We start from the raw sequence: 27,822 nt of genomic DNA, 5'->3' as shown, positions 1-27,822 counted from the left end.
GGAGAGGTCCCAGCTCTTCTGCCTACCCTGGCAACACTGACAGCATCAGCTTTTACTCTGAATGAAACCCCAGCCTCACTTCTTCCCCTGGCCCACTGAGGATACTGTTGGTTCCTGCTCCTCTGACTGTCAAGTGAAAATGTCTACGTTTGTAAGTAGATTCTGGACAGCATCTGCACCAAAGTGCTTAGCTCCTGGGAGTCCAGGGAGGAAGGGATCCGGCTCCTGATTTCCTAGCTCCCCTGCCCCGTTCCATCTCAAATCAAAATAGAATCGGGCAGATCAGACTATTAGTTCTGTCTGCCTCTTACTAGCTACGTGATCTTGGGACAACTGTATGTTGTATCTGAGTTGCTAAGACGACGGAAATTAATGCCCACCTCTGAAGTTACTGACACAGCCAGTTCCTATGAGACTGGAGAGATGGCTCAGTGCTGACTGCTCTTCTAGAGGATCTGGGATTTATTCCCAGCACCCCACAGCAGCTCACTACTGTCTGTAACTCCAGTTCCAGAGGATCAGGCGGTCTCTTAGATAAATACCCACACATATAAAGTAAACTAATTAATAATAATAATAATAATAAAGAACCAGTTACTGACTCAGAGTAAGATTTCAGTCAGGGAGATACTACTGCCATCACTGCATATGGGCTTTCCTGGGATCCTAGTCAACCAGAAGGCAACTTTCTTGCCCAGGATAGGTCCAGAAGGAACCAGGAAGACCTACCCATCAAAGGCAGGAAAAGGAGGCCATCTTTATTCTGATATTCTTAGAATTTTCTGACTCCTTGGTTGGGGAGACTGTGATGAGCCAGAGGCTAGCTTTGCTCAGATTCCAGAAGGAGCTAGGGAAGTTGAAAACCCAGGAAGCTCTGGTCTAGTGGGCACAGAAGAGCAAAGGAGAATGTGGCTGGGGCCAAGCGGATGGGGTTCCTGTGGTGACTCTTGAGTGTTGTCTGGGAGACTCTAGCCAGTGAGTACACGGAGTGAGTGCATGGACATGAGACATTTTCTTTATCCTCCCAGTAACCCAGGGGGTGAGAACAGACTGATTCCTCTCTCTGAGACACTAGGCTACACTGCCTCAGCTCAGCCTGCTGTCCTTTTAGCATCTAGAGACAAGCACACCCACTGCACAGGGCAGTTACTGTGTAGAGTTACTGTGAGACAAGGGGACAGAGGTGGCTCAGCTGATACATGCGCATATCGGGATCTCTCCCTTCTACCCTTCCACAGTAACCTGACTCCTTGTTCTTTTTTTTTGGGGGGGGGGGCGGTTGGAGACAGGGTTTCTCTGTGTAGCCCTGGAACTCACTCTGTAGACCAGGCTGGCCTTGAACTCAGAAATTCACCTGCCTCTGCCTCCCAAGATCCTTGTTCTTTCAATTTCCGTTCCCATGGAATCTTCCTAGCTAGACTATGGGGACCAGAGATAGCTTCCTGTTCTCCACACCCCTTTCTCCTCAGAGTTCTGCTTCCTTGCAGCCCATCCTACTAGCCTTGGTCAGTCCTGAAAACCTCTTCCCCGCATACCATTGCCGAGTCTCTCCATGGGTACTTTTGGCACCCCCTCCTCCAGGTAGCCTTCCTAGACTACTGTCATCCTTAGAGAACTTTCTTATCTCTAATTCTTCCCCTGACCTTGCCTTAGAGATCTCAGAGATGTGGGGACTAGTCTGTCTCTTAGCACCTCAGTTCCTAAAGGCAGTGGGCAGTGTCACCTTAGGGACAGGGTGTGGCCTAGGGTAAAAATCTGGGAAGTCTGAGTCTCCTGCATATGGGCTTAGCTTAGCCACTTAGTAATAGCTGGCATCTGGACCTCAGTTTAACCTTTTCTTGGCCTCAAAGAGCTGACACGTCTCTCCAGAGTGCTTGTACAAAGCAGTGGTATGCCTGGCTGACAGCAAATATCAATAGGATCCCTGCTGGTGCTGCTTTAAGTTGCTTCTTCTACCTTGAAGGTGCAGGGCTGGCTGTGCTGAGGCCTGTTCCTTCCCCTGACCATCTGACCAGGCTGTTATGGTGAGCACCAATGACCCAGATGGCTCCATACTGGACAGCAGGACGCCCTTTACCTACCCTCCTAGGAGTCCAACACCTGAAGCCTTCCCTCGGAGGCTCATTTGATACATCTGAGCCATCTCCCTCAGCGTCTCTGCTGAGTACAGGCCAATGGGGTTGTTATATTGCCTCGGTTGGCTGGGGCCTGGCAGAACTTTGGGGCTGACTGAGCCCTGGGCACCCTCTGAGCTGGCCTTGACCACTAGGCTGCCCAGAGGAAGGACAGGCCCCGAGGTCTCCATGTGTGGGGTGCAGACAGAGGTCTGGGAGAAGGAGGAGCTAAAGGTGTCCCCGAACTCCAGGGTGCCTGGGGTGCCCGGGCTGGCCCTCGCCTCAGGGCTGGGGCTGGGAGTCGCCAGGCTGCCGTTCGTGTCCAGAGCAGGGTCCTGGCATAGGGCAGCACCATGCAGGGGAGAGAGAAGACAGTGGTTAGAGGCCACACATGGCTGTGCTTCTGTATGGACTTGAAACAGATGGGTTAGTATGAGCACCTCTGTAGCCCACCACCCACAGCCTGCAGCCTGCTGGATGAAACACCCAAACGGGGCACTGGAGAGGAAGGCCTTTTTTGAGTGGAGAGGAGGAGAGAAGCCTGTTGCTCCTGGTCTAGAGGCTGGCATCCACCTAGATGGAATGCAAGGCTCCTCATAGAAAACCAAGCCTTTCCCTGAGGGCCAAGAAGGAGGATGCGGGAGGATGCAGTGCTCAGGGATGGTAAAGGTACTACTATCCTGTCTGTTCCTCCCACGCACATCTTCCCCTTTGAATAGATACTCCAGGAGTGCAGACAAACCTCCTGACTTACTGACCCCCACCTGGAGAAGACCCTTCCTAGCCAGGGCTGGCTGACATTTAGGGTGGAGTTACCAAGGGGACCTAAGGAAGCAACTGGGCTATTTGAGCATTTAAGTGGCCAATTTCTCCCAGTAGCCTTCTATCCAGGTCTCCCTACCTATGACCCTCTGTGAGGCTTCTCTTCCCGGCTCTCCTGCTGTTCAATCTCCCCGCTGGCTAGACCCGATGCAGTCTACAGTTCTAGTGAGGGAGTAGGTGGAGGAGCCACGTGTTTAGGCTAGGCCCTTGGGCCCTCGGGGCTCAGCTGCTTAGAAAGAGTCTAGGAAGGACTCTGGATCTAGGGGTGAAATCTGGGGCTGGGCTTTGGCTGCCCCTCTACTCCTGTGCTGGTCTCTAGGACTTAACTAGTCCTTCTAATGGGCATATGGAGTCTGCCGCTGGGAGTGGTGGATAGACACTTAGAAACTGGAAGCATCTGTGTGACGGAACCCCCTTCCTCACCAAAGGCCAGTGAGATCCCTTCACACCCGGAAGTGCATCCAGGGATGGCTGACTCAAGCTGGGGCCTCTTACAGCAACTCCAGTTTCATTGTCTCCAAATACTGAGGGTCAGAGTCTTCTAGACAGACAACTGTTTCCTTCCTGGCTAGAATGCTGGCCGTCTTCTCAGCACACATTTTCCCAAGGCTGGTTTCTTCCCAGACCAGTCTGGGATGGTATCTTGAGCCCAGGTAGGCATGCCCACAACTCCATTTATCATAGGAAGGGGGCTCAAACACTTTCCATGAGGGACATCAGTGGCAAGGGCAGGCAGGCAAGGTTACACTCCAGGAACCGTGGCTGAGTGGACCCCACTACCGATGGCTGGCACCTACCTTCTGGTGGGGGATCACTGGCAGCGGGGACTGGATAGGGGGTGCTGCTGTGGAGATGGGGATAGGACGCTTGGACCTAGGTAAACCAGAAACAGGATTCAGTGAGGATGTTTGCACCTGGCCAAAAGTTCCTGGAGGTGATTGGGAGCTGGATAGTGAAGTCATGGAGCCCAAGGTGCACTGCCCACCCCATTCACTTGCTCTCCTGAAGGAGGGAGACCCTGGGCTTGACCAGGATAAGCAGTCATAACCCTGAAGTTTTCCCCCCAGCATCCACAGGCTTCTTCTGCATGGGGTGAGAGTAGAGCTGCCTGAGGAAAGAGGAAACTGGGCTTCTAGGTCCAGCCATCCACATTCTAGTGGCACTTTGGCCATGCTTTCTGCCTAAGCTACTTCTAGAAAGTCAGTGGTAGCCTGATAATGATTTCAGCCCGTCCTTTCTATTTAATTCTGTAGCACAGGACTAAACTCATTCAAATGCTGGGGACAATCCATTTGTCCCTGTCATATGCCCACATGAACCCTGGGTCCCCTTCTCTGGGGAGCTTCTACCTACTTCTGCAGAGTGAGGCTCAGGTTGTAGCTGGCAGATTTGATCTTGTTCTGGGCCTCCAGGTGGGTCATGGTGTCTGTGTTGACGCCATCAATGGCCACCACAAGGTCTCCTTGGCTGAGCTGGGACTGGGCTGCCTTGCTGCCTGGAGTGATCTGGTTAAACAAGCAGAAGAAGGGGTGAGTCAGAGAAGGATCACCTGGAGCTTCCAGTACACACCCGCATGTCTTTTATTTGTGATGGCCAGTACTGGCTGCTCACTAAGACTGTTCCCTCTTCCTCACAAGGCTACCACTTCCTAGGACTTTTTGACAGCAGTCAGAGGACCAGCATTGGCCAGTGGAATGCTGGTGGAACACACATCACTGTCGGGTCTTTTCCCAGAAATCATCATCAGAAGCCTGCACACTGTTGACTAAATGCACAGGTTTGAGAGAGCACAGGTTTGAGAGAAGGTCAGCCAAGTTATTAATTGGAAGGGCTCTGGATGCCAGAGTTACTACCTGGAGCAGAGTTGGTGTGCCAGGCTTCCTGAATGAGGAATAAATTCGCCCTGTGCCAGGCCATTGATATTTAGAGGTTATATGTTGCAGATTAACCTATTACCCCTGCATCCTGCAAACCCATAGAGTACTTTCTTGTCCCAGAAATGAAGGTAAGACTTAGCACTTCCTTGCCTCCAGTGCATTGCCAGACCAAAGGGCAGGCTAAATGTACCCTCACAAAAGCATTTAGGCACAAGGTGCTCCATGCTTCCAGGGCAGGTACACAGACAACTAAAGGAACTATCTGCCATACTTGAGAGAGAGCCAGGCAGGCTGTGAAGTGAGACAGGCTTAGGGCTCTCTGGCTGCCTGCAAATGTCTAGAAAGGGAAGTATAAAGCTAGTTCCTAATTCCTGTACCCTATTGACATTTAAAACTAATTGTCTGAATGCTCCATCTTTGACTGCACAGAATGCCATTGAGACTCCGCACTGAAAACACTTCCTGGGGCGCTAGGGAAGCCACAGCCCCTATGACTTGTAAGTCATGGCTTACCCTGATGTCTCAATGACGTCATACACAATATCAAAGTTTGCATGGCAGCTTTGAGTACTCTGGTGACCCTGCCCACAGTGATAGTACCTGAGATGTGAACTTACATAAGTCCTAGTTAAATAACTTAGAGTAGTTCTATGGACTGGTCATAGTGACATTAACAGCCCTACTCTGAAAGATAGTTCGTGAGATGTCACTAGAGGAGACAAGCTTTAACTTCTATGACTGAAAATGGAATGTCTCAGTCCCTGGTAATATCATACAGCAATGGTTATTATTTTTTCCAGTGTAAATGTTTATTGAGACAAGCAGGGTGGGACAATCTATGAGTGGGTGGTACCTATACCCAGAAGTATTTTAGGAGCTGACTCTATGACATCATGTTGGAAGTCCCTGTATGATACCACAGAATGTCACACAGACCTTGCCACCAATGACATCACAGGAAAGAAGAGGCTCTAAGCCCCACCCCCATATTGCCCATATGGTTAGAGGGCATATCCCTCAGCTTTGCCTCCTTGTGTGCCCACCAGCTAGTTCTCTTGGCATGTTTGGCCACATTCTACCCACCTTCCTGGCTATAACACAGGGATAAGACTAGCCATTAATGCTGGCAGAAGCCAGATTCTACCTAAGGTCTCGGGACCATCCTAAGAGAGAGACCTGTGCCAAGTCTATGTGGGGCCTCTGGTCAAGCTCTGGGCTTGTAGACATGGGTGGAATCCTCCTCCCAGGTTCCTTAAAGGAAACTATACATCCATCAAGGTACCTTGCAGTCGCTGTGATAAAATGATTTTTTGTAATTGCATCACTGGTCCCAAAGGCACTGTCCTGTCCCATGTCAGTGACAACAACAAGACCAAACGGGCTCTCTCTTACAACTACCATTAACCAGCCTTTGCAGTCCTAGCTTTCTTCTTAAACATTGCTTACCCTTGCCCAGAACAGTCCTCTTCTAGACCCCAAATGTGTAAACCAGGCAAGGACAACAGAGAAAGCCTTGATGGCCAAGAGGACACATGTGGTTTACAAAGCCCACTCTCCAGATGCCATAGGGGCATCACAGGGCCATCATTAGCCCTCAGTCTGTCACCACAGGGCGCTCATGGTAACGAAAGCATGTTGCTGTCTTGAATGCAGAGATGAAAAATAGGGACAGAGCCTGGGGAGATGGCTCAGTCAGTTAAAGGTTTGCTATACAAGCACAAAGACCTGAGTTTCAGCCCTAGCACATAACTGAAAGACAGGAGGAGGTATGCATTTGTAATCCCAGTTCTGGAAAGGCAGAGACCGAAAGATTCTGAGGGCTTGATGATCTACGCACGCACGCACGCACAACAGTAACAGTGAAAGAAAACCAAGACGCTTTCCCTCTTGCTGCTCTGCAGAAAATCCTCTTGTTCTGCTTTCCTATGCAGGGCTGTGCTATCTCTAGCAACTTATTATAGTAAGTGTTAAGCCAAAATAATATGAGTACCTGTAGGAGGAATGGCGGTGGCCACCTCTACAGAAAATGCCTGGGGGCCACGCAGCTGCAAAGGCATCTCCTACAGGAGGACCTAATTGAAGACTTCCTGAGAGACCAAGGCCAGCCAATCGGGAACTGCTGTTTAGAAGAGATGCTTTCTTGGGACCAATGAGTCACCAGGTGGAGGGTATTAAAGGAGCTTGCAGCAGTGTTCTGACAAGCTTGCTGTGGTGTTTCTCACCTGGTCCTGTAGTCTGTGTCACTGACTCCAGTACCATCTCACCTCCGACCCCCAAGGGCAGGTAGGGTTGGCCAGTGAGTAGTCCAGGGCACAAGCAGCAAACACTCAATTGTCATTACTGTACAGCCATAACATCCCCCTCTTCCACTCTACCACACAGCACTCTCACTGTTTGCCATCCATCAGGCTGTCTTAGCTTAGAAGCACCTCAGAGACAGATGAAAACACTAGCATCCACCCAGGGTAATGTTTCCAGTGCCACGATGTCCCTGCAGTGCCACACTGTCCCATTGGACTGCCCATGCAGTCCCACAACTGGTTACCCCTGTGGCAGGGCATCCCAGGGGAAGATATCTCATAGTAAAGTATGATATGATATCTCATATCATATCTCTATGTCAACCCATAAAGTGCTCTCCATAGCAGGACATCCATACAGAAGGATATCCCCAATGCTTCTATCTACAGAGAAGGAATTGTTCCTTTCAGCAAATAGCTTGGGATAGGGTAGAGGGAAGCAGATATCAATCTCACACAGGAGGGCAGGGCTACAAATCCAGAAGGGACACTGCTAGGCAGGAGTGGTGGCAGATCATGGTGGCAGTGTAAGCAAGGGCACCAGAATGACATCCAAGGGATGCTGGGCCCGATCAGCTAGTGCCAGGTTCAGGCCGCCAGAAATGCCATGTCTTTAGAGCTGCCTGGTGACAGATTTCTCCCTAGGACATAGCCAACTTGTATTTACCCTTCCCTGTGCCTGGTACTGTCTGATATCCTCAGGCGTGGGCTGGGGTAATCCTTGCTCCAGGGGCCTGGTCAGTAGCCAAACATTCCAAAGGGGAGCCACCAAGCTGGATCCCCCTGTCCCTGGCGCCTCTGTCCCTCCATCTGTGTCTGCCCATTAGGGCTCAGCTGGCCTGGCCTTTGGATGCCCTAAGCAGGGTCCTATGTCCCTCGAGTAGGGGTGTGGTACTCACAGAGATCCTCTTTTCTGCTCAAGTGTCCTTAGAGAAGGCCAGATGGAGGCAGGGACGCTAAAGACAGCCAAGGACCATAAGATCCTTTCCCTCCCAGAGGAGCAGCCTGAACTGGCTGGGGGAGGGGACTGGCACTGTTGGACCACTGCCTGGAGTCCAGGGCTCATGAGAAAAGTAGCTCATGCCTCTCTTCTGTAACTCTCTACCCTCCTCTCTCTGTTGACTTTTCTCAGAAATGACTAAAAGTACACACGTTCTTGAAGATGCTTTCAGAAAAAAAAAAAAGCATCTTTCTATCTCCTTTTGAGCATTTAAAAGTCTCTTTGGCTGAATGTTTCATTTCTGCCTGATTTTTCAATTATCTCCAGCCAACAGTCACTTTCAATGTAGGCTTGAACACAAAGGAGAGCCTAGAGGGGCCTCACTGGGCCAGGATTAGTACACGGCCCATGCCTTGCTGGGCCATGACCATAAGAAACCCTTTATTGCTGGCCCCAGAAACACTGTCCTGTACCCATGTGAGCGATGACAACAAGACCAAAAGAGACCTCCCTTATCAACCGCCATGAACCAGTCTGTGCCTTCCTAGGTCTCGTCTTAAACACTTCCCACCCTGTGTTCAGAACAGTCCTCTTCTAGACCCCGAATGTGTAAGCCAGGCAAGGACAACAGAGAAAGATTTGATGGCCAAGAGGACACATCTGATTTGCAAGGCCCCACCCACTCTTCAGAGGTAGCACAAGGGTAGTTGATATGGCCACTGTCATGCCAACGAGGAAGGCCGCAAAGGAAAGCATGTGCACAGTAGGTCAACTTAAGCCTGCTTTGGGTGAGACTTCACATATTCCAGTGAGTGTCCAGAGGGCAAGGTAAGGCCTTCCTCTGCAGCGTGTTTCGAGGATTACATTATTAAACAGGGTGTAGCACAGGATGCTGCAGAACTGAGAAGGTTCTGGAGCGAATCTAAGGGAACAACAGTGCTGACTCTGCTTCCTTCTCCTTAGAAGCTCCAGAAAAGTCAGTGGTAGTAGTGGGAGAAATAATGTGTGTGGTCAGGATGACTGTACCCCAGGGTTCCATGAGAAACAAGATCCAGAGTCCACAGACGGTGGTCAGTCCTCAGCCGGCCTACTGTTCCTCGTAGGTGTGGAAGGATAGCAGGATTCTGTCTAGAGTCCCAGGGAAACAAGGTGTTGTGCAATAGGTACCTGGGGAGCACCCTGGGCTCTACGGAAGGTTTTAGCATCTCTCCTTAGAAGCACACAGGTCCTGCCTTCCTTCTCTGTGTGTCTTGCCAGGTGTGGTAGGGCTGGCTAAGGGCAGGTAACAGGCCTAGAAAGAGTGGAACCTTCCCAGCTTCTTCAACGAAGCCTGGCAGGGATTCCCCCTGGAGTCCTAAATGCATTTTAACTCTTTGGGATTAAATTACCCCGTGCCAGGCTGGTTCTCTTCCCATCTGGTGTCCCTTGGGACCTTGCCCCAGTCCTCACCCTTTTTCTAGAAACAACTTCTTTCTCCCAGTGACTTCAACCTCTATTCCAACCCTGGTGTATAAATAAGCCAGGCTCTCCTATGCCTTGCCTTGCTTGTCCAAATAGCTATCATTTAATGTTCCTTCCTTCCTTGCTCCCAGAGTTCCCCCAAGAAATGACCACAGGCCCTGTCTTCTCTATCCCACATCCCTCACACACTCAGACACTCGGCCTTGGCACCTCAGTGTCAACATACACCAATGCTTGATATACGTGTGTGTGTGTCTGTATGTGTCTGTGTGTCTGTACGTGTGAGTCGTGTCTGTGTCTCTGTGTGTGTAAGAGGAGCCTCCTCAGTTTCTCAAGGTCTCAACATTGTTCTCTGCTTCTCCAGCAAACTGCCAGTGTTTTTGTGTGCACTTGGCCCTGGAAAATCAGTTTCATGCCTCCAAAGATGGTTTCTATGGGAGGAGAGCAGAAACCTGGCTCCAGCAGCGTGGAGAAGCTGTGTTTGGGAACAGGAAGGCTGGAGACGGGACTGGAAGGTCTTCACAATTGGGTGATTTCCTCCTGTCCCTGGTGCCTGTGTACTCCTCTTATCCGTTGTCCCCATGGTCTTCTGTCTCCCCATAGCAACTGCTCCCATTCCTGTCTGCTCCTAGAGATGCCCTTGGCTTGTGTTCTGGTTCAGGGACCTACAAAGACCCCCTCTCAGGACCTAGCAGGCCTCTGATCTGTTCCCTTCAGGGCCTTGAAGAGGTCAGAGGCAAGTGTGAGTCACAGGAGGGCCTGGCCAACGTGCACCTCTAAGAATGCAGTCTTCAGCTGTGACTATTCCTTATCTTCTCCTGCTGGATAGCTAGATAGATGGCTGCCTGACCTTCAGCAGGGCTATAAACAGCATGGCCTGTCAGCGCTGATAGGCGCTACCAAGAACAGCCCAAGGTGCTGTGCTCCAGGGGCCTGGAAATTCCAGGAATTGCCAGCACAGCTACCCCCAGAATAGTCTCAGACTGTCCTCTGTTCTCTTCTCAAGGGTCCCCTGTCCTCAGTGTCACCACCAAAGCTGGGAGAGTTCAATAATACTGAAACTGAAATTGGAAGAGAGAGAGGTAGAAGGCCTCTGGACTATGGCCCAGGCAGGTCTGCCAGGTGGGATGGAGGTTGAGGCCTCCAATAAGGAGGCAGGCCTCATCCAGCCCACTGTCCCTTTGCACACTAGCCTCGTAGTCTGCCTCATTTCCACAATGTCAAGTGTGGACAGCACTGTCCCATTGTATAGGGGATACAACTGAGGCTGTGCTTCTGGCAACACAGCAGAGAGATGTAGAACTGAACGAAGACACTTGCCTCTTCCCTAGGGTGGAGAGTGCCAGTAGCCACGCAGGGCCAAAGCCCTACACCTAGCTGCAGAGGCAGGGGCCCTGCTGAGAGCTGGGCCTGTTAATCTGCTTCCTGGAGAATCGGCTAAGGTAGGGGAGGGGAGGGTGAGAGGGCAGCTCAGGTTGCAGGCCTCTGCACCTGTCCAGGATAAATAAAGATGTTTGCCCTCCTCCCTAGAGTGTCCCTCCTGAACCCCCTCTCTGCAGATTCTTAGGAGTAGACTCACTTGGGGGGCGGTCTTTTGCCCAGGTTATGCCACAGTACCTGTGTGGAGGCCACTATTGGAGTAGTACTCAAGCTATTATTACCCAGAATGCTGGTGGCAACTATTTTTTTCTGGGAGGGACAAAAACCTGCTTTTGAGAGAAGCTAGCTTTCACCAGGGCCTGGTCTGACAAGCAAAGGACCAGGTGTGAGAGTCAGGCCAGGCTGACCATCTCTCACGACCGCAGACTCTGTACCCAGAGCAGGGCAGTGCTGAAGGGGGAGCAGAATCCTGGCCCTGTGTCTCTGTGAGTAGACTGTACTGCCAGGTACAGAAGGACTTGTGAACCTCAGTAGCAGATGCCACGGGCCTAGTGTTCATGGCGTCTGCCTTGCCATCAGCACTGAGCCTGGAATGCCTAAGCCTGGGAAGCCAAAGCCCACTGTATCTGTGGCCCACAAGATGTATTTTTCAGGAGACAGCAAGACCTGAACACCATGGCTCAGTCCATCCACCCTGCTGCAGGCTATCTGAGGTATGTATCATAAATGAGGCAATTCCCCAGTGCCCTGGCTTCTATTTTTAAAAAGTCTCCCTAGCATCAGCTCCCAGAACATCCCAACACACCCCCTTTTTGAATAAGGACATTCTTCCTGCTGTCTAGCTTAAAGCCTCTGTGCTGCCATTTAAGCCCTGGCCATCCGGGGCCAGGTGGTGCATAGGTCCAGAGTGAGGTCATTGACTTTACTGGGTGCTACTGATCCTGGAGATGAATTTGTTCCCATAAGACAGAGCAGCAAGCCTTGGGAATGGTGGGCTTTGGGGACTGTGGGCTCAGTCCTAGGCATAGGAGGCCAGATGGCACATGAGGATGATGGGAGAGGTCCTATCCTCTACGGGGAGGAAACCTATACTACAGGAGTGGGGACTGTGCAGAGCCTGGATTGCGGGTAGACACTGGACTCACATATTCACATGTCACCACATCATCAAGCAAGATGGACATGGTTTAGGGTGTCCTCTTAATAGGGGGCCCTGTGGTTTTCAGGGCAGTGTGTCTGGAGGGCAGAGACTTCAGGTCTGTAGCAGAAAGGTGAAGGACAATGTCCTTCCACAAAGCCACTCAAAGCACCTAGCTTAAAAGTGATCTGAGGACCGAGATTGCTTCAGGGGGTTCATTGGGGCCCTCTATCCAGCACTTTCCAGGATTCCCCACTACCACTGAGTGCTAGCCACTGGTCCAAGGCCAGTTCTGCTGCTGTATGGAAGATTCAGCATTCAGTTATACCTGATTCCACCCTCCAACTCCACAGTGACATCCAGGAGCCTAACTCTACATCTTAAGCCCAGATCAGTCCTGCCAGAGGCTCAATCACCGAGCAGGTTATACTAGTTCCCCATATGCCTTTCAGGCCCCCTAAGCCATGGGGCCTTTGGTCCCAGGTCTACCATGACGTGTAGGGTGTCCTTATCTAACAAATAGTAAGCAGATAGCACCAGGGTATGGCCTAGGTGCTGGGACTAGAGCAGTCATTAAACCCCCTCCTTTCCTCCTTCCAAGTATGTCACTTTTTTGCTTCTCTGGGCCTTCTCTGGGCCTCAGTTTCTCCAACTCACAGGAGATGTCCCCATAACCCCTGATGTTTGATGCCATGTCCATTAGACAGTACTGTTTCTCACCTGGACTTATACATGACAGATAGGCAGTAAGGACAGCACGCTGTCCATCTACCTGCCTGGTACCTGTCTTCCTCACAATAGATAGGCTCTTTCCTAAGCAGCTGCCTGCTTCTAGGGAGGGATTCCAAGCTTGGAGAATACCCCAAGCCTACCGTGCTGGGGAAGGACTTAGGAAGGTCCTGCACTCTCTACCCACAAGTCTACCCATTCTGCAAACTCAGCAGTTCCTCAGCTCAAAATGCCAGCTATTTGCCCGTGACATCTTGCTTAGATGGGCAAAGTTCAGGGAACAAGCTGGGGTGAGCAAATTCATCTGTGGCCAAGATAAGGAGACCATTTCAGTCCTGGACTTCAGATCAGGAATAGGGCAGGCTCTGCTGTCCAAGAGCCCTGGGGAAGACAGACAGATTGACAGACAGATGGGCATGAGCATGCCCTCTTCCACGAATGCCCCGCCCCTTTGGGAATGAGGCTGTGGACAATGTGCACTTACCCGGGAGATAGTGAGGGGCATATTGAAGTCCTTGCCACCCTGAAGACGGAAGCCCCAGGGCCCAGGCCCAGTCAGAGTCACACTGTAAGACATACTGGTGCTGAGAGCGATGACTTCCTCTGCAGACAAATAGTACGAAGAGTCAGGTGAGAGGACCCTTATGCAACCTGTCTTTCCAGCCCCTATTGCTGCTCCTGGCCCCGGACCCCAACCCCTGGCCTTGCCTGCTGTGTCGCTCGCTGCCTGGCCAGGCTGTGCAGAGCTCCTGGGAGGCTCCTAAGAATAGCTGGGAGTGAATGCCATCGACACTGATATCTGCCCTTGCTGCGCCCATAAATGGACTGTAACCCTACACTGGGCCCGCCTGCCCGTGGCCTCCCAGCCGGTCCACCATGACTCACACGGCTAATATAGTCCCCGGGGAGGGGTGTCAGGCACCCATAACACCCATCCCCAAGGCGCAAGCATGGAAGACTGGGCTCCCTAGTGCCTTCTGCCACACACTGTTATTGTTGTAAGTGGGTCCACTCTAGGTAGGGGTTTGCTATTCTGTTGTCCCTGGTAAGGACCATGAGTTGGCACCTTATCCATTGTGGGGCCCCAGTGGGGCCTTGCACTTAGCTTAGCCTCCAATGGGTCTTAAAAAAAAAATGCTTCGGTTCAGAAGAGAAATGATCGGCTCCTGGGTCACTTTTATGGGTCTAGGCATAAAAATGGCCATGTAATGGCAGGGCTTTGAACATGGCCAAGTTTGGAAAAGGACTCTTTACACACTAGCTTCCTCAGGGTCCTAAGAAGCTGGCACCTTGGATTGTAAACGCCAAGTCTCAGAGAAATTAAATATATTCTCCAAGGTCACACAAGGAGTGGACTCAGGTCCCACGGGAGCCTGAGCTCATTCCAATGGGACTCATGTCAGACAATGGACTCCTGGTGGCTTTAATATCTTCCAAAGCCCTGGCTTGAAGTAGAGGGTGCTATATGACCCCCAAGAAACAGGTCTTAGGCCAAGACTGGGGTTGTCCCACCCCTCTAGACCCTCTGGGGCCCAGGCAGTTATTCCTGGCTCTCCTGTCTCATTTGTGCCCTGGAAAACTTGACAGTAGCATGGAAAGCCACAGCTGCCAGTGTTGCACGCCAGGCTCCGTGCCCTCTGCGCAGGAATGACAGGGGGTAGGGAGAAGTGCCATTTGTGCCATTTGTTCAGCTGCTAGGACACAGAGCTAGAAGGGGCAGGGAAGGAAAGCATGTGTGGCATGTTCAGCCCATACCCCAGAGGCAGTGTGCTCTGGGTGGAGGCCTTGGCCCTTGGGACTTCAACCAGCATGACTTTTGGGTTAAGATGCCCCTAGAAGCCTTTCCTCCCACAAGAGAGACTTCAGATCTCATGTGGTCTGCTTCCTCAGCTCTGGAAACTGAGGTTCAGGGAAGATGGGCTGGCTTCTTGCTGGCCCTCTCAAAGACAGTAACCTGGAGGCTCAGTACAGGCCTGGATGTGAGTAATTTTCTAGCTACCAGAACTCTGGTCTCACATCCAGGCCTGCCATACATAGGGTGCATGGTAAGAGTGGTGACGTTACGGGGTCCCTTGGTAATTTACCCAAGATCACAAAAATAGCAAGCGGAAGCAGTGCGGGGTTGGGGAGGACTTGGGGTCTTCTTTGTTCCTGTACCATGCAACTCTACCATCATGGACAGGAGGCCAGCACCTCCACATCCCTCTCCCATCCCATCCTGTGTACCAGCCCATCTATCCCTAACTCTATCCTTGTTCCCCAGGGCTAGCTGTCATTTCCAGCTGGGGAAGATCCAGCCATGTAGCATAACCAGAAAGAAAGGGCAGAGCCTGGTTGTGGAGCCCCAGTGATGTTGTACCTGGAGCTGAAGGCTCTTTCTCTGGCCTCTGGCACTTCCTGATGACTTCTGATTAAGGGAGGGGTGGTAGGGGGATACTCATAAAGGGGAAAGCCAGCCTTCCTCTGCCTCCCCTGGGAGACCCAAAGCCAGTTGGAGAGCTGATAGTACACACTCAGGCTAGGCCGAGCTCTACACGTCCCTGGGGAGGGGTGGACGGGCCATACTGGCCTTTGTCCCTCCTCTATTTCGCTCCCGTATAGTTTGAGATGGGTTTTCAGGAGTGAGAGTTAAATCTGGAAATCTAGGGGACAGAGTTAAGAAACTGCTGGAGGCATGAAGACCAGTCCCTGTTCTCTTCACTGAAGCACCAGGAGACATGTTTATCACTAGAAACCCCATTTATTTTTTTTATTTATTTTTTATTTTCCTACGGCTTGTCAGATCCACATCTGAAAGGAACTTAGACCACTAACACAAAACAAACAGTAGGGGCAGAGTGTGCACACGTGTGCTCAAGGTGCATGCAGATAGATAGGTGCCTGTGTGCCTGCCAGTGCCCATGTACATGTGAGTGTGGGCCACAGTGGGAAAGCTATGAGGGAGCTAGAGGAGAAGTACTCCTAGTGCACAAAGAGAAGTCTGTGTTCAGCTTTTGAGTCTTGGCAGCAGGGGACACAGGGACGGGCTTTCTGAACCAATGAGATGTCTGGCCTGGTTGCAAAGGCGAGTCAAGCTGCTTGATTCATAAATAAATGACGTGTTCCCCAGTGCCATCGCCATTGTCATTGTCTGGACAATGGTGGCATACAGTGTCTGAGGAGAGGCAACAATGCTGGAAGGGAAGCGGAAAACATAGGTTCATGCTTCAGGCGGAGCCCAGGTGTGGCTGCTGAGCTGAGTAGCGGCAGACTGGGCTTCATGGTGTAGAAAGGGACTGGAGATTCGTATCCAGTGTCGCACGAGTGACAGGAACACCTTCAAAGCTTCTAGGCTTGTGAGATAATCCTGGGTCTGTGCATGTGATGGGGAGGTGATGGAGCTGGGCAAGTACCAGAAGAAAGGGAGGGCCAGTGGGCATCCTACATCCTGAGATCCAGACTGGGGAGGTGTCCCTTGGTCTGAAAATAAATAACACACATCTATTCATCTCTAGAAGTGTCTCACAGGGCCTCCTCAAACCTCTTCCTATTCGAGAACATTGACAAGTGAAAGAAACTGTGGGAAGGGTGGGGCTGTGGTCAAGGTTGGGGGTGGACCTTCTCAAGGACCACACCCAAAGGGGGTGGATCTTCCCGAGGACCACACCCCAGAGAAGGTGGACCTTCTCAAGGACCACACCTCAAAGAAGGAGCCAGCACAATCTTAGGCTGGGATATCCTCAGACTCTTGGATTCTTGAGGTTCAGACTCCTTATGCCTCACCCCGCCCCCCAATTCATCTTTCTTCTGTAATCCCATGTGTGTGTGTGAGGCCTGGCATCCCCTCCATCCCTGCTGACCTAACCCACTCACCTTTTCCCTGACTTGTAGCACCAGCTTCCTCTGGAAGTTCACCTCACACTTACTGTACCCACCACCCTATTCCAGGACACCAAGTTCCTTCTGAACCCCACTGTGTTCACTCAGAATGTTCATGTAGATAACTCAACCCCTTTTCCCAGGGGACCTCAAGGAATTGCTTCTGTGTGCTGGTAACCTGATGGCAAGTTGCTTGTGTTTGGCAACTGCTGATGGTTGGCTTCCATGCCAAAAGCCCCTCCTGGTGGTCCTGCCTCCATCCAGGATAGACATTATTATGTCTTCAACCATTCCTGGCCAGCATAGGCCACTGTCAGGTTTCTGCCCTGGCCTCTGTGGTTGTATATAGTGCCTGGGATACAATATAGGGGGACGGGAGCTCTCCAACATTAGAAGCATCAACAGACTACTCATAAGGAAGCAGCAGGAAGGGGGGAGAACAGGACACGTCTATGATCCCAGTGTAGCTGAGGAAATGTGGGACTGCGTAAGGGTATTCTGGTTCATGGCTGGGCAGGTGCCTAGAACCCCGAGACTCTGCATGAGAACAGAGCGCCCCCAGAACCTAGGGTCCTGAAAAGCAGTCTAGTCTCCATAGAATTACATTGCTCAGTCATGTAGACTGGCCATTACAGCCCCTCCCAAAGTGCACAGGTAGGGGTGTGACTAGAGGCCTCAGGCCCTAGGGATTTACATACTAATGAAGGCCAGAGGGTGGAGCAAATTAAGCATGCCTAGATCCTCCCCCAATCCTCCCCAGATCCTCCCCCTTTCTCCCTCCCTATATAACTCGGGACTGCCCTGAGTTTTACAGGGGTACTTCCAGATTCATCCACCATCCACCATGACAATAAATCTTTCTGGAACCAAGGACTTCCTCGTGTCATCGGGGCCTGCCACCGCCAAAGCCTCCAGGCCGCTGGAACCTTAGACCTCCTTGTGCATGTGGGACCTGCCGCAGCGTGGAAGCCTCCCCAGACTCCACCGCTGCGGCCCCCTCTATTTTTTCCCCACAAGGAAACCTCAGAACATCCAGAGGCTGATAGGGAGAGAGAAGTGTGGGGGAGCTGTCAGCGGAAGCGGGAGGGGCTGCCTGTGCGCCTGTGCTCATGGCATTTCCAGTGTTCCAAAATATGGCCTTCTCTAATCACCATCCACATTCCATTCCATAGGCACTGGGGCTGACAGCTGGCTTTCTTTTAATAGCTACAAGTATTCTCCTCGGTGACATCTTGAGCGCAGGGCATTGGCAGTGAGCGTGTACATGGCTTGTAGCCCCCTTCCCAGGGTTTGTTCAGCATCAAAACCACACAGAGAGGTGCACACCATCACACTCTGTCACCCACACAACACAGAGGCATCACAGTGGCAGCATATGCCAGGAACATGGTCTACACACGCATGAGTCATGCTGTAGACCACATATCTTCAAGAGCATATACAGTTATATGTATACTCTACTTACACATATGATATACATATGGTACAACATAGCATGTCATGCACACAGAGTTACCACAGTCTGTGCAGATACTCCCCTAGACACAGATCATACTTAGACCCTGCTAAGGATGTCTGAGTGTCACAGCATCCTCTAGGTAGGCAGGGGGAAGCTGGGATGTTGTGGAGGGGGGGAGACTCTGAGAGGCCTGCTCATACAGCAAGCCTGCCTTTCTGGCCACTCCTTAGGCTACTTGGCCTGGCTCCCTGCCCTTTCACAGATCAGCAGGTACTGGGTCCAGGCACCTTGGGAGTCTTGGATTTCTGTACCTGTGGGCTGGAAGAAGCCTTGACTTCTTCATCCTCCAGGTCCTGACTGCAGAAGGATTGTCCACTTGCTTGCTGGGCAGCTCCCCACGCAGCTGCCGTTTCTGTGTCTGTCCAGCCCTGGGGAGCGGGGAGAGCAACTTTGAGGTGTGAGGGACAGCTTACTTAGAGCACACTCATACCTCCTTCCCTTCAGCCTCTACACAGGTATTTACTGAGAGGGACCCATGACATTATTTACAAAGTTGTGGTCAGCAAAGTGCAGGAAAGAATATACGCCGGTGAGGAGTGTTTGCCTGCTTAAGCATGTAGGTATTTAGATAGGTGGTGGCCTTCATGAGAGTCAAGGCCTCTGTAAGCAAATGAGACAGGCAGACTCATTTTCTACAAGTGGTTCCTACTAGTGGTTTCTACTAGTGGTTCACAGTTCTACATCTTAGCAGAAGGCCTCAGGACCAGAGCAGTGGAAGATAGCTGGGCAAACCAGCCATGCTGGCTCTCAGATACACAGCGAGGGTGTGGTGGGTCAAGGCTTGAAGCCAGGTATGATCTCAGGCTAGTACTCCTTGCTTCCTGTACCTTGCATCTCTTCACACCTCCTGTAAGGTAGTGTTTGGTGCTAAGGTACAGGGATCCTGGACAAGCTCTTGCCATGGAGAAACAGGTGACTTGGAAAACCCATGTTTAGACTATCTTGCTGCTAGGTAACTTCAGACCACCCGTCTCTGCTCTGTCCTGGGTGTTCCTGCTTGCCACAGAGGGTGATACACTGGAGGTGAATGAAGTGCTCCCCAGTCTAATATGTGGCTCTGCCACCTAGGTCCAAGTCCCCAGGACTGGTTGGGAAAGGAAAGGTGAAGTACTAGCCAATGGGGGACTTACCACTTCACTCTCAGAACCCAGGGACTCTTGACGCTTCCGTCCAGAGATCCAGCTGAGGTCTGAGGAATGGCTGCTCAGTGTGGAGCGATGGGTAGAGCGGTAGCTGAGGGAGGGGTGGCTGCGCTGGCCTGATACTCTGAGAAGCACCCCAAGGCAAGGCAGGTGCTGGGCAATGGCCACCCTGCAGGAGTCATGTGTCTGGTTAGGGTGAAGGGACATGGAAGGGAGAAGGGAAGGACAGACAAATACAAGAATATAGTTGGAGGGCAGACAGACACTGGTGATGGGCGTAGACAGCCAGCCAGGTGAGAGAAACTGATAGGCCTCCCAGGGCTGACGGGAGTAACACCAGAACCAAGGTGTGGTGGGGGTAGTGGGTTCAACCAACTAGACATCGCTTCATGGTTACCCTAGATGTCATCTCTGGGAATGGGTGCCATGGACACACCTTAGTACTATAGGCTAGACCGACTGAGGCCTGCATCAGGAGATTAGCAAGTGCTGGGCATTACCAAGCTGAACTGGCTCTGAGGGCCCACGATGGTACCTTGCTTTCACTTTTTTTTTTTTTTTTTTTTTTTTTTTTTTTTTTTTTTTTTTTTTTTTGGTAGAACAAGAACTGACCACATTACCTCTGCCGGGTCCTTGCAGGATGTCGCTATCTGAGGGCTTGCCTTTGCACAGGAAGCACTGCTAATGAGCAACCAGGGCTGCCTTAAGACATAGCCCTGTAGTTGGGACAGGCTTCCTCTCAGGTAGCCATTGATATCTTGTAGGGAACTGGGAAAAAAGAGGGGAGGCATGCCAACTGCAGACCCTCCCAGTGTTATCAGCACACCACAGTGTTCGTGACCCCCAACTGATACACACACTAGGGACCAAAGGGACAGCTGCAGGCCCAGGCCCTCCGTGCCCCTAGGTGGGCTTGGAGGCCTGGAGGCCACACCTGTACTTGGGGTGAGTGATGGCATAGATGATGGGGTTGTGGATGGCAGAAGCCTTGGCGATGACAGCTGGCACCGAGCTCATGTAGGGCGTCAGGATGTGGGAGTACCTAGGACAGAGAAGGTGTGGGGTACCCTTTTTATACCCCCAGTTGTCTCTATGGCAGACCCTCCCAAGGCCTAAACTAAACCAATACCTGGCTAGTGTAAACCAACACAGCCAAGCCAACCCCATAGTGAGAGACTAGTAGAAACCAGAGAATTCTGGTTTAAAGTGGGTAAGAATGACTCCAAAGATGGTTGAGGATGGAGCTCAGGGAGGAAAGTATGCCATGCCTGCAAGGGTTGGGGTGGCTAGGTCCCATTGTCCCTAAGAACCTGCGCAGCTGGCAATACCTCTCTGTGCTATTCAATTGTCCTTGGTCTTCAGACCCTACATGCATGGCTGCCAAGCCCTCACCCCGTCCTGTTGTACACTGCCCCCTTGGATGTCCTAGAGAAACTTCTGGTAGGCTTCTAGAGGAGAATGCATTGTTACTACTCAAGAAGATTGGTTCTCAGATAGCTCAAAGTACCAAAATCTCATTTGGGTGTCATGGTTACTAGACTCAAGCCACAGAGGGTACTTACTAGTGGGCACCACTTAGGAACCCATTCTTAAGTAGCAGCAGCCCTAGCTGTGTGCCTATGGCTCAGACTAAGGAGAACCCGAGCATCAGGTTCCTAACAAGATAGAAGGTTCCCAGACTACCTATGTGTAGCCAGAGCTCTCCCAGTATCCCTGAAGCTTCCAGAAACTGGGCAAGCCTAGTGGGGTGAGGCATGTTACACGAGGGTAGGATAAGGCTGTATAAAGCTGGATCTAGGATGTCAGGATGGCTGACTTAGGTCAGGTTGGAGGAAGAGGCTACCTGGACCTGTGCCTTCAGCCCCTATACAGCTCTATGGCTCCTGCTCACCCAGCAAAGGCCACCAGGGCCACAGTGGAGTAGGGTGCCCAGGACAGCACGAAGAGGAGGATGACGATCAGTGCAACCTTGGCCATCTTCCATTCACTCTGCAGCCTCTGCCACTGCCGCCGCCGCGGAGTGGACTCACTGCAGCCCTCACAGGCCCTAGGAAGGTTGCATCTTGGTTGTAGCAAGTACCAGGGTCACAACTACTGAGGGGAACCTCTCTGGACCATCTTGGGAGACATCGAGGGCTCATCTTTTCTCACAAAGACAGCTATGACTTCCAGAAAGCCCTCATTTCACTGAGCCTTAGCTGCCCTCCTGTGGTTCTGCCAGTATTGCAGTCTCTAAGCCCTCCTCAGAGAACCTTATCTCTGGGAACTTTAGTAGATACCCTCACCCCCATAAGCACAGGAGCTCACTTGTCTTAACCTATCAGCAGCTGAGCATGCTCTGATGGGCAGACCCTCCCTTCGTTGGTTCAGCTCTACACAGTGCACTTACTGGCCTGTCTCTCGAATGGCCCTGAAGATGAAGATGTAGCAGAAGATAATGATGAGCAGGGGGAGGAAGAAGACAAAGCAGAAGAGCAGCATGGTGTAGGCACGAACCCGGGGTGTGAAGGTCATGTAGTCCCAGGAGCAAGATGTCAGCAGCCCCTCGGGCACGTAGGCACCTGGGAGGCAGAGACAAGTGCTCAGCCTTCACTGTGGTCTTGCTGAGGGGAACTTCCTCAGGAGGGGTTTCAAATGTGGAGCTTGGGGTCCCTAAGCACAACATGGCCCCAGCCACATGCCTACCCTGCCCAGAATGGAGAAAGCCTGTGGCAACTGAGAGATGCGAAGGGAGACTCCCAAGTTGGTTCTAACGGGGACACCAGTCTAGCACTGATTGAAGCTAGCTCCTCTGTAGCCCCAGGACCATGATCCTCAGGGCTAAAGTCTTGCAGCTTGTCCTGCCTGCTGAGGCCTCACAGCCCAGCCCCTGGCTGATCTGACTCACTACAAAATCAGCGTCAAACATGCCCACTTGTTCCCTCTCCCTTACTCCAGTATTTGGTGACAGGTTTCCTGACTGATGCTCTAGTCCCTGGTGAAGCAGTCTGAGCTTCCCCAGATGCTAGTGATGTCCCTGAATGTCCATCTGACTTGAGACTTAGGTGGTCCATGAGGCTGTCTGACAGCTCTCCAGCCCAACCTTCCTTAAACTTCTTGTTTCAGCCTGTCTGCCCTCCCCTCGTTCCACCAACACACTTACTCCAGCCAAAGAAGGGCGGCAGACTCCAGGCCAGGGCATAGAGCCAGACACCTAACAGGACAAATGCCGTTCGTCTTTTGGATCCCATTCCGATGGTGGCCAGTGGACGTGTGATCACCAGATAGCGGTCCATGGCTATGGCTGTCAGGGTGATCATGGAAGTGATGCCAAAGACAGCCCCACAGAAGGCATAGAACTCGCAACCTGTGGGTAAACCCACTTCCCTAAGTTCCCTGGGAAGACAGTCCCTAAGGATGGGACAAACTCGGCTCCTTCGCTATCTCCCAGAAAACAGGATTGAGCCAACTCCACCCTGCTTGCTTGCCACATCTGACCAGAATGGCAGAGGCCTCCAGACCAGAACCTCATCTTTCCTCTTCAGTCACAGGATTCAGGATGCTGCCCACTTGCCCAGCAAGAACAAATCACCTCGTCTGGGCCACCTTCCACTGCTGTGGTATCCCTCCACTAAGATCCCTTCTTCCCTATGGCAAAAAGGAGCCCCAAGTGTCTACCTGTCTCCCCAAAGAGCCACTTCTTGTAGAGGCTGCTGGCAAAGAAGACCGGGGCCTGAGTGAATGACATGAGGAAGTCGCTGACAGCGAGGTTGATGATGAACATGTTTGCCGGTGTCCGCAGGCCTCTGTTCCTGTGAGGTCAGAGGAAGTCAGGGCATGCTTCCCAATACCTCCAGAGCAATGTAAGGCTTCCCTCACCCTCAGCTATTCACACATGTTCATATGCACACATGCTACCATGGTAAACATACACAGGCACACAAACACACCTTACATGGACACACAACCCCACACACATGCATGGCACACAGGCTGGGCCTCTTGGGCCTCAGACCTGTCTCTCAGTCCAACAGGTACTACCAATCATATGGACTAACAGCTATCATGAGATGGACCCCTCACAAGGAAGTGAGAAGGGATGTCTCCAGCAACAGCTGTGCTATCCAGAAGGCTGCTTCTTGGTCCTATCAGTTTTTTTCTTCTCCCTCTCTGGATTACTTCCTCTGTGTGACTCATTCTGTCTCCCTGGACAAACCTCCCTGGACACAGCCTCCCAACAGTGTCTGTCCCTTTAGACTCCCCCTCCCATTTGCTCTGATATCTTCTTATTAGCTTCTCAGGCTCTTTCTTCTCTTCTCCCCTACTTCTCTTGTTCCTTCTTCTGCCAGTCTGGCCCTGCCCAACTCAGCCTGTCTCTTCAGTGTTCACTCACACTTGAGTAGCAAAAGGCCCAAGAACTTATGGCTATGACCATGGGACAGGTGGCCTCACCAACCTCCTCTAACACCATCCATCTTAACGTATCAGATTCTAAAGGGGGCTTAGTGGTTCCCATTGTCCAGATGTAAATACTAAAGGCTTCACTCACAAAAGGGCTTGGTTCCCATTACAGCTCAGTAAGTTACAAAGCCAGGATTCGTCACCAATCAATGCACATATAGGAAAAAGGCCAGTGATGAGAAAGCCACACAGTTCCATGCTGCAGAGATAAGATGTGCACTCCAGTGGGTAAATGACTGGCTCAGTTCTTCCACTAGTCTGTGGTGGAACCTGAAGTCTGCTCACTTCCCAGCCTGTCTGTTACAGCCAGAAGCCAGCAAGTGGGGAGGGAAGCAGAGATGGGCACTAGGAGTGGCTGTTGGGGGTTTGAGGATCCTGGTGTCTAGGGATGTTCTTCAGGGTAGAGGGAGGAGGGAAGATTCCTCTGGGTGCAGAGGATGACAGAGGTGAACTGAGAACAGGGTAGATTGAACAGAGACCTGAAGATCCTAACAGTACTGCCCACCTCAGAGGTTATGTCTGAGGCCCAGTGGGCATGTGTGTGTATTCAAGATTCCCTGGGCCATTTTCCCTTTTCATCTGCTTGAAAGTTGATTCGTAGGCCTTATACTAAGAAGATGTGCTCCTTGCCTCTCTGCCAATCCTAAGGTGTCCTGGGTAGAGCTGGGTGATGCGTTTACCCTTATATTCTGTCCTGTGTATGTGCATGGATATGCACAGTGCCCTTGACCCAACCCCACCGACCAGGCACCTGCAGAAGGTGTAGATGACCGTCAGATTGCCCAACATCCCTGTGAGTCCCACCAGCAGGACCACTGTGCCTAGGGTATAGTGGGCATGGTCTGGGACATCGGCTGTGGGGAAGGGGACCCAGGCAGCAGCCCGAGGTCCAGATGTCTGTGGAAAGAAAGAAAGGAGAGCATCACCTACAGATGTCCCTGAGAAGAAATAAGTTCCCAATAAAGCAAGTGGGCAAACTGAGGTATGGATGAAAAGCTATGGCCAGGCCATAGGAGAAAGTGCAGCTCTTCTAAAATTTAACCCCGAGCCCATATCTGCACGGGTGCTGAGCTCCTAAGAGGGAGGTGAAAGGCCCAGATGGTCTGCTGGAAGTTGGCAGGACAAATGTGTGACTGCAGGACAAGGCATAGCTTGGGTGACCTTACTTATAGTAGAGTCAGCTCCTGGGTCCTGCCCTCTCAATGGATGGATACCCCACAGCAAGCCTCCAAGGAGAACTTGCAACCTCTGTAGCAAAACTGAGGACCGACACTGAAGCCTGGCAAAATAGGGAGAAAAACTTCCCACTAGAAAGAGAGCTTAGGTTCCTTGGGGCTGCTGCAGGGAGGTCATTTGCCCCATGAGGTTAGTACACAGGGTCTGAGGGTATCTCCCAGGGAGAGGCAGGAGTCTGTCCATTGTCCTGTCCAACACCCCACTCTGGCCTTCTCAAATCCAGAAGCCTGGGGCATGCCTTTCCCCTAGAACACTCTCACAGGGGATCTAGACAATTTCTGGAAAGAACAGATGTCACCAAGGAAGGACAGGTCAGCACCTGCCTTTCTGGTCCTCCAGTGATCTCTGCCAATGAAGACATTGCCTGCACCCTCTTGTCTCAGCTGCTTTGTGTAGAGAAAGCTTAGAGAAGTCTAGTGATGCCCAAGCTCCTTCATCTAAGCTCAGACCTTTCCCTATCTCCCTGTCAAAACAGGGGTAGGGGCAGGACTGCGGACAGGAGTCTCTGTGCACACACATGCTCCCCAAACTTACCGTGGTGCTAACAGATAGAAGCTGGACTCTTACAGAGACATTCCGAGTGCTGTTCCAGATGCCTTGTAGGGCAGGGCTGGCTGTAAAGCTCGGCTCCCACGTTAAGCTTGATGGGACTCTTGATCCTGAAGGAGAGTTCATCCTCAGGCTCTCAGAGGCATTAAGGGCATGGAAAGCTCGGGGATCTGTCCCCGGACTTCTGGCTTTACACCATCCTTAACACTGCGGCCTGATCCACCTGCTGTCTGTTCTCGCAGATCCAGCCTGGAGCTACTCTTTGGGCTGCTGACTGCTCAGTGTCTAATGAAGCACAAAGGAATGAGTGTCACGCGGCAGGACCCTCCACACTTTTAAGTCGCAGTACTGGGTAGGGAGGGGACTACATATGCTCAGTGCTCCCTGCTTCTGGCTGTCTCTGAAGTGGGTCCCTGATGTCAGCCCACAAGGGTCTGATGGTGATGACATGAATATGTGTGTATATGTGCATGCTAATGCCTATGGGGACACTGGCCAGCTCAGCTCCGGGACACTGGGCAGGAGGCTCTATCTTTTGCACTTTCTTCTGAGAGCTCATAAGACTGGCCCCTGTTCTTCTGAGTGGCATGGTGGTCACTGGGGAGGTAAATCTATGTAAGGTTCTATCTCTGTGTCTATCCATGAGCCCATGACATCGTCACACTTCCCTGCATGAAGGGAGATGCTACAATGTTACCCGGCATGCAGGGACAAGAAACGTTTCTTAGGTAGACATAGGAGTGTGTACCTATAGTGCCAGTGGCATGAGAGACTGAGACAAAAGGAATCTCTTGAACTCGTTAGTTTGAGACCAACCTGGGCAACATAGTAATAGTTTGTCTTTAAAAAAAGAAAAAAGTAGTTTTGGGGCTGGAGCAATGGCTCAGGGGTTAAGAGGACATGCTATTCTTTCAGGGGAGCCAAGTTTGGAATCCAGCGCCCATGCCTCAAACTCCAGCCCTCAGCTGAGCTCTTCCAGTATCTGCATTCACATGGACATACCCACATGCAGATACACACACTTGTAAATAATAATAATAATAATAATAATAATAATTTTAAAACTGGTTTTTCCTGGAGAAACTAACAAGGCTCATCAGGATGTATGCTGTGCCCTTCTCATGTCTATGTCTGTGTCTGTGTCTGGGGGGCAGGCTTCTGCCATACCTGGAGCTAAGTGCAGGGTCAGGGACCGACTACTCACTACTGTTCCTCTCTGATGATGCTCCACAAATCTCGGAGCATGCACCCGCCCCTCTCTCCTGCCACCACAGACAGGTCTCTTTTGTTTATTTCTGTGGCCCACTGAGCAGAGCAGCAGCCTCACACACTGAACAAAAGGGAAACACCTCCCCTCCTTGGTTTTTGCTTTTCAAGGTGTGGTCTGAGGGCCAACTTCTTGAAGCCTGTGGGAGTCGGGCAATTCAACACACATTACATGCAGGAGGTGCTGGTCTAGGTTCTAGAGGACTCCATGGGAAAGGTGGGGAACAGCAGATTTGAAAAGACACCGAAGCCACCCAGAGATTATTGATGGTGGGACAGATCGCCTTGCCTGAGGCTGGAAGGATCACAGGAATGAAGGACCTTGAGAATTCCAGGAGTTGGGACGGCCCAGCAGGGTGTCGTGGAAGGAAGATCCTCACAGCTGGGATATGTCTGGACTGGTGCTGTAGAATTCAGTGTATCTTCTTCTGCCTCCAGTCTTCAGAGGGTGCTACTGATCCCCAGAAGCCTGCTACGGGATGGAGAGATGTGGTAGGGTGCAAACCGGCATCAGCTGGCTTCCATGTGCCATCCATCCCCGACTTGTTACCCCTCTGCAGCTGTAGTCAGCTGGGTCAGCGGGTTCCAGTTCACCTGCAACACTCCTGTTCTTTGGTTCTTACCCCAGCCTAGGTGCTCCCTTGGGCGTGGTAGTTTGAGTCATGGGAGGGGCAGTGGTGCCAACTTTTGCCTTTGCCCAGATTCTGTGGTGTCTCTGCTCATCCCAAGCCACTCTACTGCTCATCCTGGTTTCAGCATCCACCAGTGATCCCACTTACCTCTCCACCCCCACCCTACCCCTAGCCACTGTACTAAGGGAGACCAGGGGCTCACAGCGCTTACTGCTTGCCATCTGCCCTTCACGCTTCCGTAGCATGCCTGGCTGGAGGTGGGAAAAGCTTTTTAGGTCTCTCATCCCCAGAGGTGCAGCTGGGACATGGGAAGTGGGAATCCTAAGAGGGTTGATAGCCTGATGAGGGGCTGTCACAGAGGTGGGAGTGTGTTCATGTAGTGTTAGACCAGCAGTGGGCCCTGGGAAGGCATGGAGAAA

General features: G+C 51.7%; 2 protein-coding genes across 12 annotated transcripts in view; both read right to left on the bottom strand.

The window, feature by feature from the left end:
• Positions 1-13,550, bottom strand: part of Ldb3 (LIM domain binding 3) — a 61,241-nt gene extending 47,691 nt beyond the window's left edge. For 5 of the 11 annotated variants that reach the window (XM_028789113.1, XM_028789107.1, XM_028789114.1 and 2 more), the window contains exons 1-3: positions 13,246-13,338; positions 4,290-4,441; positions 3,734-3,809 (exon numbers count right to left, since the gene is read on the bottom strand). In XM_028789113.1, the coding sequence (XP_028644946.1) occupies positions 3,734-3,809; positions 4,290-4,441; positions 13,246-13,338 (321 nt within the window). Of the gene's footprint in view, positions 1-2,081; positions 2,450-3,733; positions 3,810-4,289; positions 4,442-13,245; positions 13,365-13,469 lie in introns of those variants that run through there. The other 6 variants (XM_028789104.1, XM_028789105.1, XM_028789106.1 and 3 more) reach the window with 3 other exon arrangements.
• A 1,955-nt stretch (positions 13,551-15,505) lies between these two features.
• Opn4 (opsin 4) lies at positions 15,506-25,815 on the bottom strand. Its single transcript, XM_028789140.1, has 10 exons — positions 25,491-25,815; positions 24,472-24,617; positions 22,938-23,071; positions 22,423-22,626; positions 21,670-21,841; positions 21,172-21,327; positions 20,215-20,322; positions 19,269-19,449; positions 18,390-18,506; positions 15,506-16,220 (listed from the first exon to the last, which is right to left on the bottom strand). Exons 1-10 carry the CDS (start codon positions 25,629-25,631, stop codon positions 16,182-16,184), a joined length of 1,398 nt encoding a protein of 465 aa, XP_028644973.1. The 5' UTR covers positions 25,632-25,815; the 3' UTR covers positions 15,506-16,181.
• Between the last annotated feature and the right edge of the window lie 2,007 nt (positions 25,816-27,822).

The sequence above is a fragment of the Grammomys surdaster genome, unplaced genomic scaffold (genome assembly GCF_004785775.1).
Source record: "Grammomys surdaster isolate TR1022 unplaced genomic scaffold, NIH_TR_1.0 125789, whole genome shotgun sequence".
Taxonomy (NCBI): domain Eukaryota; kingdom Metazoa; phylum Chordata; class Mammalia; order Rodentia; family Muridae; genus Grammomys; species Grammomys surdaster.
This window is presented reverse-complemented; position numbering and strand designations above follow the sequence as displayed.

Excerpts from the sequence above, each read along its gene's own strand:
- Opn4 (XM_028789140.1), bottom strand. The coding sequence starts at position 25,631 with ATGAACTCTCCTTCAGGATCAAGAGTCCCATCAAGCTTAACGTGGGAG. Across the intron at positions 24,618-25,490 it reads TTCTATCTGTTAGCACCACG|ACATCTGGACCTCGGGCTGC; the intron begins GTAAGTTTGGGG and ends TTCTTTCCACAG. Across the intron at positions 18,507-19,268 it reads TGGGTTCTGAGAGTGAAGTG|GGCTGGACAGACACAGAAAC; the intron begins GTAAGTCCCCCA and ends CCCGCTCCCCAG.